At 40.1% G+C, this 13958-nt stretch overlaps 2 protein-coding genes across 2 annotated transcripts; both read right to left on the bottom strand.

Annotated features, from left to right (window-relative positions):
• Window positions 1–1480: 1480 nt before the first annotated feature.
• On the bottom strand, window positions 1481–3153 carry m17 (IL-6 subfamily cytokine M17). The gene is made up of 3 exons (XM_018671215.2): window positions 3016–3153; window positions 2393–2541; window positions 1481–2242 (listed from the first exon to the last, which is right to left on the bottom strand). The coding sequence occupies exons 1-3, from the start codon at window positions 3068–3070 to the stop codon at window positions 1778–1780; spliced, it is 669 nt and encodes a 222-aa protein (XP_018526731.1). The 5' UTR covers window positions 3071–3153; the 3' UTR covers window positions 1481–1777.
• A 2615-nt stretch (window positions 3154–5768) lies between these two features.
• taok3b (TAO kinase 3b) lies at window positions 5769–12859 on the bottom strand. Its single transcript, XM_018671330.2, has 8 exons — window positions 12092–12859; window positions 11050–11286; window positions 10796–10924; window positions 10492–10695; window positions 10004–10243; window positions 9198–9410; window positions 8757–8939; window positions 5769–7668 (listed from the first exon to the last, which is right to left on the bottom strand). The coding sequence occupies exons 2-8, from the start codon at window positions 11233–11235 to the stop codon at window positions 7507–7509; spliced, it is 1317 nt and encodes a 438-aa protein (XP_018526846.1). The 5' UTR covers window positions 11236–11286; window positions 12092–12859; the 3' UTR covers window positions 5769–7506.
• Window positions 12860–13958: the final 1099 nt, after the last annotated feature.

The following is a 13958-nucleotide window of genomic DNA, read 5'->3' as shown; positions in this document are numbered from 1 at the left end:
CACCTGATTCATCAACGAATTTTGTAATGCAATTTCAGATTATGTAAAATGATGATGATGATGAATTGTCACTACTTGTGTTCCTCGCTGCACAGTCACATTGTTTTCAGTGATGATCATAGTCTTTTTTCATATTACATGATCCATCATATAACACCTTGTATTTTTCATGTATATAAATCCCTAAAACTAACATTTGGTCAACATGGTCCTTGCTTTTTTTAGTCTGAGTTGAAATATAATAATGATCATTTTCTTCATATTGCATATTGTCTTGCATTTAAATTGATTTCAATGCAGCAAATTTTAGTACTGCTGCATATAGTTTACATCAAGCCTGTAAACTACATCAAGTGTCCTTCCCTCCTTCACTAAGCAGGCACCTTACAGAAAATTATATTACTGACTTTGGAAACAGTAGTTTGACAAAAACTGTTGCAGTTTAGCAGAAGTCAACACATTCTTATAGTAATGTGCTGTTGACTGGTGACAGGTGGGTCAGCAGTTACAGCAACTGCAAAGGGTTCGATCTCCAGCCCTGTCCAGTTCTGTTGGTGGTGTTGCCATTGAAAGTATGCAGATTGTTTTTCAGGCAAAAAAGCAAGGTCTTCTTATGACCTGTGCAAGGTGCCTCTGCATTTTCACAAATACTGTATCTGCTGGGATAGACTTCAACCCCCTGTTAGGTCCTACAAAGCAGGTAGTGGGTAGTGAAAATGAATAAATAATGTAGACTGAAGAATTGCTGTTGTCCTGAGGTAGCCTCTGTGTTTGTGCTTTAAATAAAGCAGAGTTATAACAAGGAACTTGATTCATGACCTAGAGTGAATCCCCCATCTACTTCCAGTTTCCTGAGAGGCTTGTGATCTGAGGAAAGTTTAGTTAAGCATTACTTCATTCCTACAAAAATATTTGGTATCTGTGGTGTATATATGTATATATATATGTATCGATGACAAGTTTGCACGTCATGTCTATTATTCATTATTCAAGGGAATTTTTTTCTGTTGTGTTTTCCCACACCCCACCCTTCACATAGTTGCATCTCCATCTATATGACGATGTGAGTTTGCAAACCGCGCACTGTTAACACATACAGTTATCTGACCCACACCCACCCACACCTTGTGACCAGCCAGACAGCCCGCCAGTGTCATGAAATCTTTCCTATCTGATGGCAGCCTTGTGCTGAACACATGCGTCATTCTGAGCTGATATCAGCTCAGTCAGCGTCTCAGCAGCTTCCTGATTTTCTTTTAACTCCTCTTGATGGACTGATACTGTGCAGAAAACAGCACATGATGCTTCGTACATGAATTGTACTGTTTTCTGATTTTTTTTTTTCTTTTTTCTTTTTTTAACTCGTCAAAAGCAGGAAAAAACTTGTTAACAGTGTCAAAACAGATATATTGTACTACTCCTGTGTTGCTGGATTTGTACATTATAGATGCAATCACACAAAGAAATCAAAAGACAGAGGTACAGCTGCAAAATATCTTTTAATAATTCTGTATATAGTAAATAAGTGTACACCAGCAAAGTAGAACGTTACGTAACAGATAAATATACATGACATGCATAGAGACACTCTTCATCTTTTAACAGCATTTCTTTTTATCAGAAACAAGAAAATAAATATTAAATACCATAAATAGGCTCCATTACACTGATGTACCAGCCACCTTCATATGCACATTTCTTTTTAAGTCTTTATCAAAAGCCAGTGAATATTAGTAAAGTTGGAAACTGACTGTCTAAGGCCAGCCTTAGGTCATCCTCAGAAGGGTGTGTTTATTTGTATCCTCCTCCTGCAGACTTTGTTCTTTAGAGTTCTCAGTTGTCTGGAAACATTTGACAGCAGCTCTTTGTAGGTCTTCAGGACCACACAGCCATAGACCTTCTGCTGGAACACGTTCTGAGGTGGAGGTAGTGTCGTCGGCCCCCCCGCCGGCTCTGGCATAGGCTGGTTAGGGAAAAGGCTCTGGTAAAAGCTTTTCACAAGAGCAGCCAGGTTCCTGCTGCGAGCGCTGGCGCCGGCGAGCTCGGCCAGCAGCGGGCTCGTGGGTATCTGTAAATCTGCCTGCTGCTCGTACACCCGTTTGAAATGTGGGATGAAGGCTTGGAGGTGCGTGTAGATGCTCACTATCTTCTCTGAGGGCTCCAGGCCGGAGATGTTGGGGTCAGGGATGTTGTTGACTGAAACCTTGCAGAGGAGCTCTGACATCTCTCCTTGAGAGGCTTTCTGCAAAAAAAAAAGATAATCAGATTAATTATGCCACACATCTTAAAGAGGAACACAAACAGTCGACGTCTGTGTAACGTCGACATATACAACAAGCACATGGGCTTTTAACAGAAAAAAAAGATATAGCACTTTTATGTCTGCACTCACATATGTCTTGATGAGGTCGACAGATTCCTTCTGTGCGAGTCTGGTGAGCTTCAAAGTCTGCTGCAGAGAATTCCCACACTCCTGGTTTCTGCTTGCCGCCACAGTTTTTGTTGAATCAACAGCCATAACCAACAGGAGAGAGAGTAATGCTGAGGAGAAAGGAACCAGTCAGTTATGGTTATCCTACATCACATCAATGAGGGGAACTTCATTTTAAAGCCACAAGTGGCGAGCCAAAGAGGTAAAAATAGATCCACCTAGAAAACATTCAGCAAATAAAAAAGGGAACACAAGTCTGCTGTGTTATCAGTTCAGTCGTTGTACAACTCTTTATCTTATATATATTCTTATATGCCATCATATGTTTCTTTAAGTATTCAACAGATTCTCCAAACAGTTTAAAACTGATTTACTTCAGTCATGCAGGAACAAAACTACAAAATGTTATTAAAAAACAGTGAAGCACTGAAACTGATTATGAAACTTCAGTTAGTCTTAACAGCAGCTATAAAGCACCGAAAATAACCACAACAGCAACAGCATGCACAATGGAAAGAAAAGATGCTACAGTGTTTAATTGCTCTTTGATATGTGAATAGAGAAACAGATGTGATAAAACTTACTTGCTGCCAGTTCCGTAAACTGTTGAAAATGCATGCTCTTTACATGACCATTCATTCTCCACTGAGTATCACAGGCAAATTGCGCAGACTTGTCATAATCACACTGCTTTCAAACTTTTTTAAAAGACAGAAACCACACATTTGTCATAGGAGGAAATGACGTGCACTTTGTGAGGCAACCAAATTTCCCAGAATTTCCTCCTTTTTTCAGATGTGCATTTTTTTTTCTTTGCTCTGTATGAAACAAGTGGGCAATGTCCCTACATGCCTCTGCACAGAGTAGGCATGTAGGGACATTTCCTAATCATTATAACATGAGTGACCATCACAAATATAACATTTTAATAGCACTTCCTTTTTATGTGTGCATGGAATAATATAGACATATAAGGTATATTTAATTCGCTTGAGAAACATAAGCCGGCTAAATTTAGGAAACTATAAAACTATGTGGATTAAAATAATTTAAGCAGTGGGTTCAACCTACCCTTTGACACAGTTCACTGCCTTTTTTTTACCACCCTCTAGAGAGAGGGTGGGGGGTGAGAAGGTAAAAACTTGGAGGGTGTGAGAAGTAAAAGTGAGCTCACCGCAGTGCACAAGCTGCACAGTGATGATGTTTCATTTGCACTTTCTACATTATGAACCAGCTAGCTTTATTCTGTACCATAAGAAACCTGTAAAGTTCCTTGAATTCAAATGGAAGCATGCATACTATAACAATCTAATCTCCAGTGAGGGACTTTGTGTGGATCTTTCAGTGGCTTTGATATGACTAAAAATGACTTTAGTCTTGCAGTTATTGGTGCCTAGATGCTACAGTACATAACATTCTTAAAAACTGCAATGCCACTGAATGAGAATGAGATAAACCTTTCACCTCCTGTTTATGGTAAAACACTTCCACTGAATTTTACCATAACTGTAACAACTGCTCCACAGACCACTCGTGTCTTTTTTTTTTCTTTTTTTGCAACAATATTTTTCATCTGTGTACTGTGCAGGAAGCTGGCAAGGTCACAGGAAATGCATTTCTCAATCAGAAACTTTTACAAGTGCGTAAAGGGGTGGGTCCCCTTAGCTAAAGCAGGCAATATGTCGGTGTCATCACACCACAAGTTTAAGCCTCTGACAGACTTTTGCTCACGTTTTCAGGAGATGATTTCATTGTGACATATCATGGTGTTGCATCCTCTGGTCCGGTGGTTTGTTTGGGTAGATCGGGAGGAGGAACTAGAGGGAGATGTAAAATGTGAAAATAACACAAACTGGGTTTTTTCGTGTGTTGTCTAATCTCATCTTCGTCACCACCATCACTGACTTCTTCTATGAATGGTGGTCACTTCTGCTTGGAGACACCCTGTGATGTGTTTAGTCAGCCGTCCACATCACGGGGTGGATCAGAGGTCAGACTGCAGGACAGAAAAACATTGCTATGTGTGAGAGAAAGGTTATCTTTGCCCTAAGAGCTGACATGATCTCCCAGTTTTCTTTTTGTTGTTGTTGTTGTAGTCAGGTCTCAAGCATCCACACTAGGTGCTGTTATCAAACCACTGACTACTTGAGAAAAGACAGGGGGAACTCGACACACCACAACCCTGTCAGCACTACTTCAGGTAAAGGCTAACCGCTCCTCTGCTATCCTCGGGGCTTTCCAGTTGCCCCAGGGGATAACAGAGGGGTTGTGGTGAGGCGGGCAACTGCTGCAGATGGTGCCACAAACGTTGACAGTTCAAGGAAACTACAGGCAGATTCCTGCCAGCATATACAGTAAAGACAAAAAAAGAAACACCAATCAACACCTAAATCAAGCAAGTTTACACTGAAATGTAAGAAGGTATGAACGCTCTGCAGTTTAACTTCCCTCTCACCTCCTGTTCCCATTTTCAAAGTTCAGGTTTTCATGAGTTATCTTTGACCTACATGTGTATCTGTAGATCTACAGTAAATTACAAACAAACAGCATTTGATACAATATAGGTCATATGCGGTCACGTTGCACCGAGAAAAGTAAAAGTGAGAAGCCCTAGACCACATAACAAAGCATTACAGGGAAATTCAACCACATACAATAAGAAACGCACTGTCATAAGATGCAGGATGTTGACTGAAACTCCTTTTTTTTTCAACAGAATCTCTTTTATTTTGTCTTTAAACTGCACAGGAAATGGTGAATAAGGTTGTTTAGGAAAGTCCCCTTTATTCTAACTAAATACATCTTTCTAGTAACTTAAAATTCACACAAATTGTAAGGTTCATAGCTGTTCTGAAGCCCTCAGGCAAACCTTATTCAAGTACCCCAATAGCACTTTTTTCATGGAACCGTTTGTCCACAAAGGCTTCAGTTATATGTGACCAGTCAAAAGGCCTTACTGCATATGAGAAACATTTTTCATCAAATTTCAGAAAGTTTGTGAAAATGTAAAAGGCTGAAAAATCGAAAGGAGTCATTGAACTTCAGAGCACACTCTGGTCAAACATAACAAATTCAGAATTTAGGTTTCTAGGTGTAAAATAAGAGCATTTAATTCTATTGCCATCAGAAACTATATTTGAATGTCATTGTATTCCTCTGTTTAAAATACTTTGTTAATTTCAGGGGACATCTTCCACCTTTTCAGCCCTGTGAGGAATATGATTGAACATTAATACAAGTTGTGGCTCTGAAATGAAAAGAAAAAAACAGGCGATGTAATACCTGTCAAACATAACAGGGTTGCATTCAAGACCACCACATTAAACAATGTTTAAAAAAACTGACCCGTGATAAAATAGTATTTATTTTTTCATACATATACTTCATTTTTAGAGGGTTTCACTGCATGGGGTACTCTAAATATGTCATGAGTGTCTGAAAAACTTAGTAGTGTTTTGACTCAGAGGGGGTTTTCAAAATGCTTCATGTTTACATTTTGTAAAAATCAATCGTCTCTCCAAGACAAAAAACTACAAGGCTAAAGGTGGTATTAGAAATTAAGCACCAAACAATTATCTTTCCATTCAGTATAAATGGAAACATTGTGCAACCTGTTCAATGACCATAATGAACATGGCAAAAAATACGTAAATCTGATCATTAGACACTAATTACTCAAATGCAACCTGGACCCACATGTTGTTGTGTTTGTTTTAGTAGTAACCGTTGATTCATAAAAGATCATCGGAATGATATTATAAGAAGTCTGTGGTTCCATTCACCAGCATTTATACAATCTGAGAGTCTAGTGATTTGACTTAGCAATATATTGAGCTATTGTATGACCATATCTCTATATTATAAAACAAAAATGAAGCAAAATCTTTATCGTTAAGCTCTGTTATCAGTAATAGACCAGTGTCTCTGTATGTTCTAGCTATATTCTCATGTACAAATATTCATATCAAAAGTTATACAGCACAATTCTCACCATTTTCCTTTACAAGAACTTTGATTAGTGAACATTAAATGATTCACAAGTTTAGATGAAACCAAAACAAAATGGTGCCGGCCTCAGTAAATAAAATATAGATATAACAAACACGTAACTAAAATCTGCTTCAGGCACAACTTAAATAAAGGCATTTGTGAAATTATCATATCAAATATGGCGCTTATGTCCAGTATCCATAGGCTTAAAACAAAAATGAAAAAAAAAAAAATTAAAAAATGCTATGACCACTTTTATTTACAAACAGCTAAAATCTCTGACAGATTCATGCGTCACTTCACAACCTGAATTTGTCCTTAAAGTGCATGCAATAATAAGCAGTTTTACCAAGTGGGATCTTGAGTTGTGATAAGATAAATGGGTTGATCAAGCTAATGCCAATTGATCCTACATGTCAAATAAAAGAAAAGGTAAGAACTGTTGCCTAGAAAAGTGAGGGACCACAGTATACTGTATGCATAAGCACAATATGGAAGTATGACCAAAGAAAAATAAACTCTGACGTTTTCCAGTGACCCCATACAGTAATATTCACATTCAGAGCATAAAATAAAACAAGTAGAACAAAATGAAATAAAACTTAAAAAAAAAAAAAAAAAAAAAAAGACAAAGCAGCTTAACACCACGGGGGAGTCCGCAGCTCACATTCCACAATGTCCCTCCATGTAACACACATTAAGCATCATATGAACATGATGGGTTTCTACTTAAACATATCAAAGTGCCCATTTTACTAAAATTTCCTGATTTATTCATTTCATACCAAAAGGAGGAAATGGCATGGAGGAAAGAGTCTGTTATTTTTAACACATAAGTTTTGAGTTACACTGACTAGGTTTGATTTTTATTGACATGTTGTAGATTCTTTTGTTTTACTTTCCCCCTTCAAGTTTCACAAAAGAAGTTCTCATTGCACGTAACACCTCGATTCAAAGATGCAATATCTAAGAGAGAAGAAAAGCAATAGAGAAAGTTATCCAGCTTTGTCACCATGGATGTGACAAACGGTCGAGTGGACATGAAAAGGGCACGGATATGTTGTCCTCTAAAGATAAGTCCACTTTCATCTGTTGTCTTCTTTGGGGAAGTCCAGAGATCCCAGGCTTCCAAAGCCGAGACTTCTACTTTCTGTGTCAAAACTGTTAATTTCTCTGTCCTGACGTTCCAACAAGTGCTTGATCCTTTCGGTGCGCTCCTTCTGAAGTGCCGCCAGTTCCTCTTCAATCTGCAGTCAAAAAAACATGATTGTAATCATTTTGTTGCACTCTAAATTTGAGCTTGTGTTTTGCCCTGCTAGTCAGTAACTTCAGTAACTAACACTTTCATAGTAAGAAATCATGCAAGCTACTTGCCAGGTTGCCATGATATTTAATATGGATATTCATGGCTCCTAAAGGATTAATTTTACTGTCAGTGAAGGCTCTCCTGACCTTTGGCCCCACATCTAAAGCAATTTATCAATCTACATAAAATTATTCTGCAACTATTTTAATTATGGAGTGTTGATCAGATGAAACAAGAAATTTGATGATCTCTGCACGAGCTTTTGTTTTGACCATTTTCACACATTTTTTATCTCAAACAATGAATAAATTAATTGACGAAATAATTGACACATTAATCAATAACAAAAAGTAATTGTTAGTCCCTAAATGTGTGATCTTAAATTTCAAAGCAATCCATCCAGTAGTTGTCGAGACATTTTACTCACCACATGGCGCTAGATAAAAAGTCAGAGGATCACCAAAGACATTAGGTTTCATCCTCTAGAGACCATACATATTTATACAATAGAAAAAGAGGTGTACCAACAAAAGACTGACTGACACTGCCACGTTTACTGTTTATGCACACCTGCGAGCAATGAGCTTCATCAGTAGGGCAATTCCCAACTAATATATCCCAACCAACCACTAGGAGGTGGTGAAACCCATCATTGCCTTCCCAACTGCAAACTCTACCAAATCATTGGAACACATGTCCAAGTCAGAAGTAACTGAACCTGAGATTTTATGTGGCAAAATGTACATTTTAGCTAAACTACTGGTAGGGTTAAAGAGTAGTAAAATTGTTGTAAGTTGTTTGTTCATTCCCCACAGTACTTTTGTATTTGCAGTTGTAATGAATATTACAGTCTCTAGGGGTCTCTAATGAGGCACTAAATTGTTCAGTCTGCTGAAAATACCACCATATAGTAGATCTCCTTTTACACATTTATCTATCTGCCAACCTATGCTGAGATAATTTTCTATAGTTTGGTATTATGCTGCATTTACTTCAAGTATTTTAGAATGGCTTTCATCTTAAACCTACCTTCTGTTCAAGGTGCGCTCTGCGTATGGAGACCTTCTGCTCAAGTTTCTGCTGCTCTCGCTCATGTTGGGTCTCCATCTGTGACTTGGTTTTTCTCTGGTAGGCGTCCAGGAGCTCCATCTCTTGCTTCAGCTGCTGCTTCAGAGCTTGGCACTCGGTTTCCTGCTCTGCTTCTAATCTCATCTAGAGACCCAAGGTAGTCACAAACACATTGGCAACATTAGCCTGGGTTGAGCCTTGCTTATCGAACTACAGGGCAAAACTTTAGCTTTAAGCAGAATTTTACATTTTCAAATGCATGATGAAGTTACATATAGTGGTCACTGTTACCATTAGGCTGATGTGAAGGACTTAGGTGTGCACAAATAAGTATAGAACATACAAATGATGAATGAGTTCCACTTTTGCTCCTCATGACAAGATGCTTCAGGATGCTCATACCGCTTGTGAGGCCATCATCTCATTGATGCTCTGCTCGTACTGCTCAGCCAGTACGGCCAGCTTGCGTGTCTGCTCCTCTTTCAGGCTCTTCAGGATGGTCTTATGGTCACCTTTGGGGGACACCTCCAGCTGATGGTTTCTAAGAGCTTTGTACTGCTTGTTCTGCACCTTGCAAGTATCCTGGAACTGTTTCTTGATCTGCATCTCCAGCGTCTGCAGAGGGTTAAATTCAGATGGTAAAACAGGGTTAAACAGAAGTCGTCCAAATATGGCATAAACCACATTTATCAAGGCAACTTTTATGTATTTAATTTCACTTTGTACTCAAGCAACCCTTTAATATGGAGTAAATAATTTGGATAAAGTTGTATTAATAATTAATTCATTAATGAGTCTGTTTGTTTGCAGTGCCCTTGAACGTTTTAGTTTGCATAAGTAAGCTTTCATTTCTCCTCTGTACTGTAGCTCAAACTCAAAGATACTGTCAATTAATGGACAAAGAGAGTGGAAATATTCAAATTTGTGAAAGTTATTGCAGCAATGTTTTGGAAGAAGCAGTTCTCATGGCAACATGGTTGATGTTTTTCTACACTTTTCTATTTGGAAATGTAGAATATGAATACAAGGTACATACTCAGTTTACCAAATGTCAGAAGTGCAGTATTTTAAATCCAAGATACAATCTTTTTATTGTGAATACTGTCCCATTCCTTTTACCAGCAAACTTTTCTTGAAAGTTAGTTGTTGGATATCAACTCGCTAAATAACAGCATGCAGTACAGTGGCAAAGAAAACGCTCCAACCACCTTGAGGTTTCTGGGCTGCTGCCGCTGCTCCAGAGTGTGTTTCCTGTGTAGTTCTCTCTGCCGCCGGCCGTTGTACTCCTCCTGGTTTTCGAGCTCTGTCTGGTGCTGCAGCCGCATGAGTTCAACACGCAGCCTCTGCAGCATCTGCAGCTGCCTGCGCTCCAGGTCCTGGGTAGACTCGTCCTGCCGGATCATCAGGGCATGTTCCATCTCCTTCTGGGTCCTCTTCTTGTTCAGCTCCTGGGACAAAAAGTTTGACAAAATTATATTTTTAATGCCAATATACACAAACTCTGCTTTCCACAATATTCTAAACATGGATCATTTACTTTGTGGAGAAATCTTAGTACTTGTTTTGCTTTGTGTGAGCACTATATTACGCAGATAGTTGCTTATGATATCCTTCTAGACCACCTCATTGGTTCCACTGGTTTTCTATAGTCTGACAACTACACATGATGTTATATAATGTTGTAAAGTGTCACTACCTCTCTCAGTTGCTCCTGTTCAAACTCATGCCTCCTAACCAGACTCCGGCGTTTCAGGGCCCTGCAGCTCCGGTCGTAGACCAGCCTCTGCTGGGCCAACAGATGAGCTTCCTCCTCAGCCTGAGAGCGCTGCATTGTTTCTTTGTGCCTGGACAGACGCTCCTGCTTCTCCTCCTTGGGTGTACAAGGGTCTTCATTCATCTCCTTCACACATGAAACAAACACAACAGAACAAGTGAGTTTGTATGATCTGAAGACAACAGAAGCACATAAACTCTGTATTATGTCTGTTCATGAAATTTACTTCTTTGATCTTGTCTTTGCAAAGCCTGTACTCCTTTTTCTGGTTTTCTAAGAAAGTAGTCAGCTCTTTCTTTTGCTGAGCAACAATCTGTTGCTGGATCCTCCTCTCTTCTGCTGCAGCTGACTTCATCTGTGAGAAGATGTAACAATATTCAAATTATCACCCAAAACTCCCTGTACAACTGACTCTTTGACTTAAAGTGAATGAAATCACTCTGTAGTTTCCACTTCATTCATCAGTAACACCTGCTTTACCTCTTTATCTGTTTGAGCAGCGTGGCGTTTGGCCAGTCTTTCCAGCTCTATGTAAGTGTTGTTCGCATGTGTCTCTAATTCCTTCTGCAGCCGGAGCCTATGCTCATCCATCTCGGCCTTTAGCCTGTTCTCCAGGGCGATCAGCTGCTTCTGGTGCTGCCGCCGCATGCGCTTATACCCAGACATCTGCTCCCGCAGCTCAAAGTCCTGCTCATGCTCCTGGATCTACCTGATGACCTAGACAGAGGAACACAGGAGGCAGGAAGTAAAAGACACAGAGCAGGCAGAGAGAAACAACTGTCGTGATGGAGATGGGGGAAAAAAACAGGAGAGAGCCAGCTGGTAAGTCAGAGGCTGTGGCCTAAAAACAGACCACATGCAGCACAGTGGCAAAGAACAATTTTCTCAAAGAAAAGCAATCAGTCTGCAGATTACTACACATCCACAATAGCCTAAGAATTTAACAAGGGTTCATGAGTGCTACAGAAGTCTCAGTGTAATCAGTATGAAGAGGCTCTGCCATTTAATACCATTTATAGAACAACTCATGATAATATCAAGCAGCATAAATTAATTAATCAATCACTCCAGTGTCCTTTCCAGTAAGCTAGTGATATCTATATGATGTCAAGATTAGGATCAAGACCAGTCTGTGAGGCAACAATCCAAGATGACCACTGAGAGAAAATGTGGAAATGCACCTTTTACAATCTATGACATAAAACCAAATCTCATTGGGAACAGACAGAAGGAAGAGATTTACATGGAATACATATAAATGCAATGCACACACATAAAAGGCAGAAGCAGAGAGGGAAGCTGAGGATGGAAAAAATGACATCCATTAACAGGATCTGGTTGCCATGACTACAGATGTACAGCTGAGAACACAGACACCCCTTCCCTCCCCTCCTCAGCCCCCTGCACACACGCACACATACACTAACACACACGCGCACGCGCACACACACACTCACACACGTATCCCTCCCCCCCTTTTTTTCGTTTTTATTGCAAACGCTGGAAAGAGGGAGCTGCGTACCAAAGATGCTGATTTGATGGTGGCAATGTGTTCACAGATCTTGCAGTCGAGAGACCGGCTCTTGTGAGATGTAGGCCGCAGCTCTGGCCTGGTGTCCCTGTGCACAGCCTCATCCCTCACGCAAGCATGGTCCTGCAGGGGGGGAGGAAAAGGAGGAGATAGTGGGGCTGGGTGCTTCCCAGGCCCTCCGCACTCGCCGTTTCTGCTAGAGCTGCTATTACTGCCGAATCTCCCTGAATGCAGCACACATCCAGCGTTAAATGCATCCTTCCCCTGCTTGTTCCCCCGCTACTGTCTGCAAGTCCTTCCTAAGAGAGAAAAGGGCATTGCCAAACAATTGCAGGCACCACCGAAAAGGCAGCTACTGGATGTAGTCGGTTTTTTTTCTGGCGTCCCCCTCTTCCCAAAGAGGAGGAACCAAACGGCTCCGGTGGATAAGGGTGAATTATGCAATGCCTACCATTGGTAATCGGAGAGAGATAGCACAGGGATGTATTTTACTGCCACTCTTCTTTTCCGTCTCAAAATGCAAGAAATGTTTGGGAGGAAATGTACTTTTCCTGTGTTCCCATGATCGCATGTGGTACCATATTTAAAAATATTTGAATCAGATAAGGCACATCCAAACATGGTTTTTCCTCGAATATGTCGCTTGATGATCCGTTTGTATTCCACTCGAATTTCTGTCCTACATTTACAGCGCACTTGGTCATGGTAGGTGGTTCTGGTGCCTTCTATTCATCTCTTTCCTCTGTCCCTCTTCTACACTCCCCCTTCCTTTAAAGAGACACCGCAATACTACAGGCACGTCTCAGCAAGCCTAAAGTTATTTAACATCTCACTCTATCACAAAATGTATGTTTTAAATCACAAATATTAATAATGGCATGATCTCATATGAAAAGAACAACGTCCACTTTATGTAGTTACCACACATGTAAATCAGTATTTGTAAAAATCTGTACAAATGACATCATCATTATTGCTACTATTTCTTTCCACTAAATCCCCTCCTTTTTGAAACCCCACAACGACATCATACATTATACAAACGGAGCAGCTTTATGATGCCTATCATAGTTTTTGAGAAAGATGGTGGTTTTTTTTCTTTTTTCAAAATTCCTTTTCTCAAGTGAGAAATTGGAAAATTAGATCCATATCATCATAAAACTCAGATTTAAAAAAAACATCTCCTGTGGACTATGAACATTATCTGTATTTTGTTATGGTGTGAGACGTGAGCATAAACCTGAGTATTTTTACCTGTTATTGTTCCCATCGTTGCTTCATGTGACCAGTGGAGGGCGACAGAGACAGACTTTTAAATACGGTCTCAGAGTTTCTCTCCATGGTGCTGAATACATCACATTGTGTCAAATTCATACTGTCATCGCCACTACTACTGCTGCCACTACCAGCGTTATTAATAGTGCTTCTGTGACAACTGCAAACACAAGTACACCCTAGCAACCATACAATAGTCCCAGCTATCACGCAGAATTACCACAGCAACCACCCTACAGAACCTAACAACCACCTAGAAACTATGAGGAACACCTTAGCAACCACAACCACCTAGTATAACCCTATCAACCCTGCTGAACACCCTATCAACCAGCTATAGCAGCTACCTCAAAATGCCCTAACAACCCAGCAACCACAACCACCTGTGAATTGTTTTCTTAAGGGGTCCACTATTTGTTTAAGGTGGAACTTGTCTTGAAGTGTTGTTGGGGTCTTTTATTCCTGAGCACATTTCTTGGGTTTGATGCCTGAAAGGTCCAGTCATGGAATGTGTAGTGTACATGCTTTAATCCTTGCTGGTGACTGTGAGGTTGGTGATGGATGGAGGAAGGATGGCGGGCCT

The sequence above is a fragment of the Lates calcarifer genome, linkage group LG9 (assembly GCF_001640805.2).
Source record: "Lates calcarifer isolate ASB-BC8 linkage group LG9, TLL_Latcal_v3, whole genome shotgun sequence".
Lineage (NCBI taxonomy): Eukaryota > Metazoa > Chordata > Actinopteri > Centropomidae > Lates > Lates calcarifer.
The sequence above is the reverse complement of the archived record's forward strand: the minus strand, read 5'-3'. Positions and strand labels throughout refer to the sequence as shown.

Bases quoted from the DNA above. Each gene is read 5' to 3' on its own strand.
- taok3b (XM_018671330.2), bottom strand. From the start codon at position 11,235: ATGTCTGGGTATAAGCGCATGCGGCGGCAGCACCAGAAGCAGCTGATC. The intron at 10,696-10,795 runs GTAAATTTCATG...TCATGTGTGAAG, and splicing joins GCAAAGACAAGATCAAAGAA to GAGATGAATGAAGACCCTTG. The intron at 10,244-10,491 runs GTAGTGACACTT...TTTTTGTCCCAG, and splicing joins AACAGGAGCAACTGAGAGAG to GAGCTGAACAAGAAGAGGAC.
- m17 (XM_018671215.2), bottom strand. From the start codon at position 3,070: ATGAATGGTCATGTAAAGAGCATGCATTTTCAACAGTTTACGGAACTG. The intron at 2,542-3,015 runs GTAAGTTTTATC...CTTTCTCCTCAG, and splicing joins GTTTACGGAACTGGCAGCAA to CATTACTCTCTCTCCTGTTG. The intron at 2,243-2,392 runs GTGAGTGCAGAC...TTTTTTTTGCAG, and splicing joins TCGACCTCATCAAGACATAT to AAAGCCTCTCAAGGAGAGAT.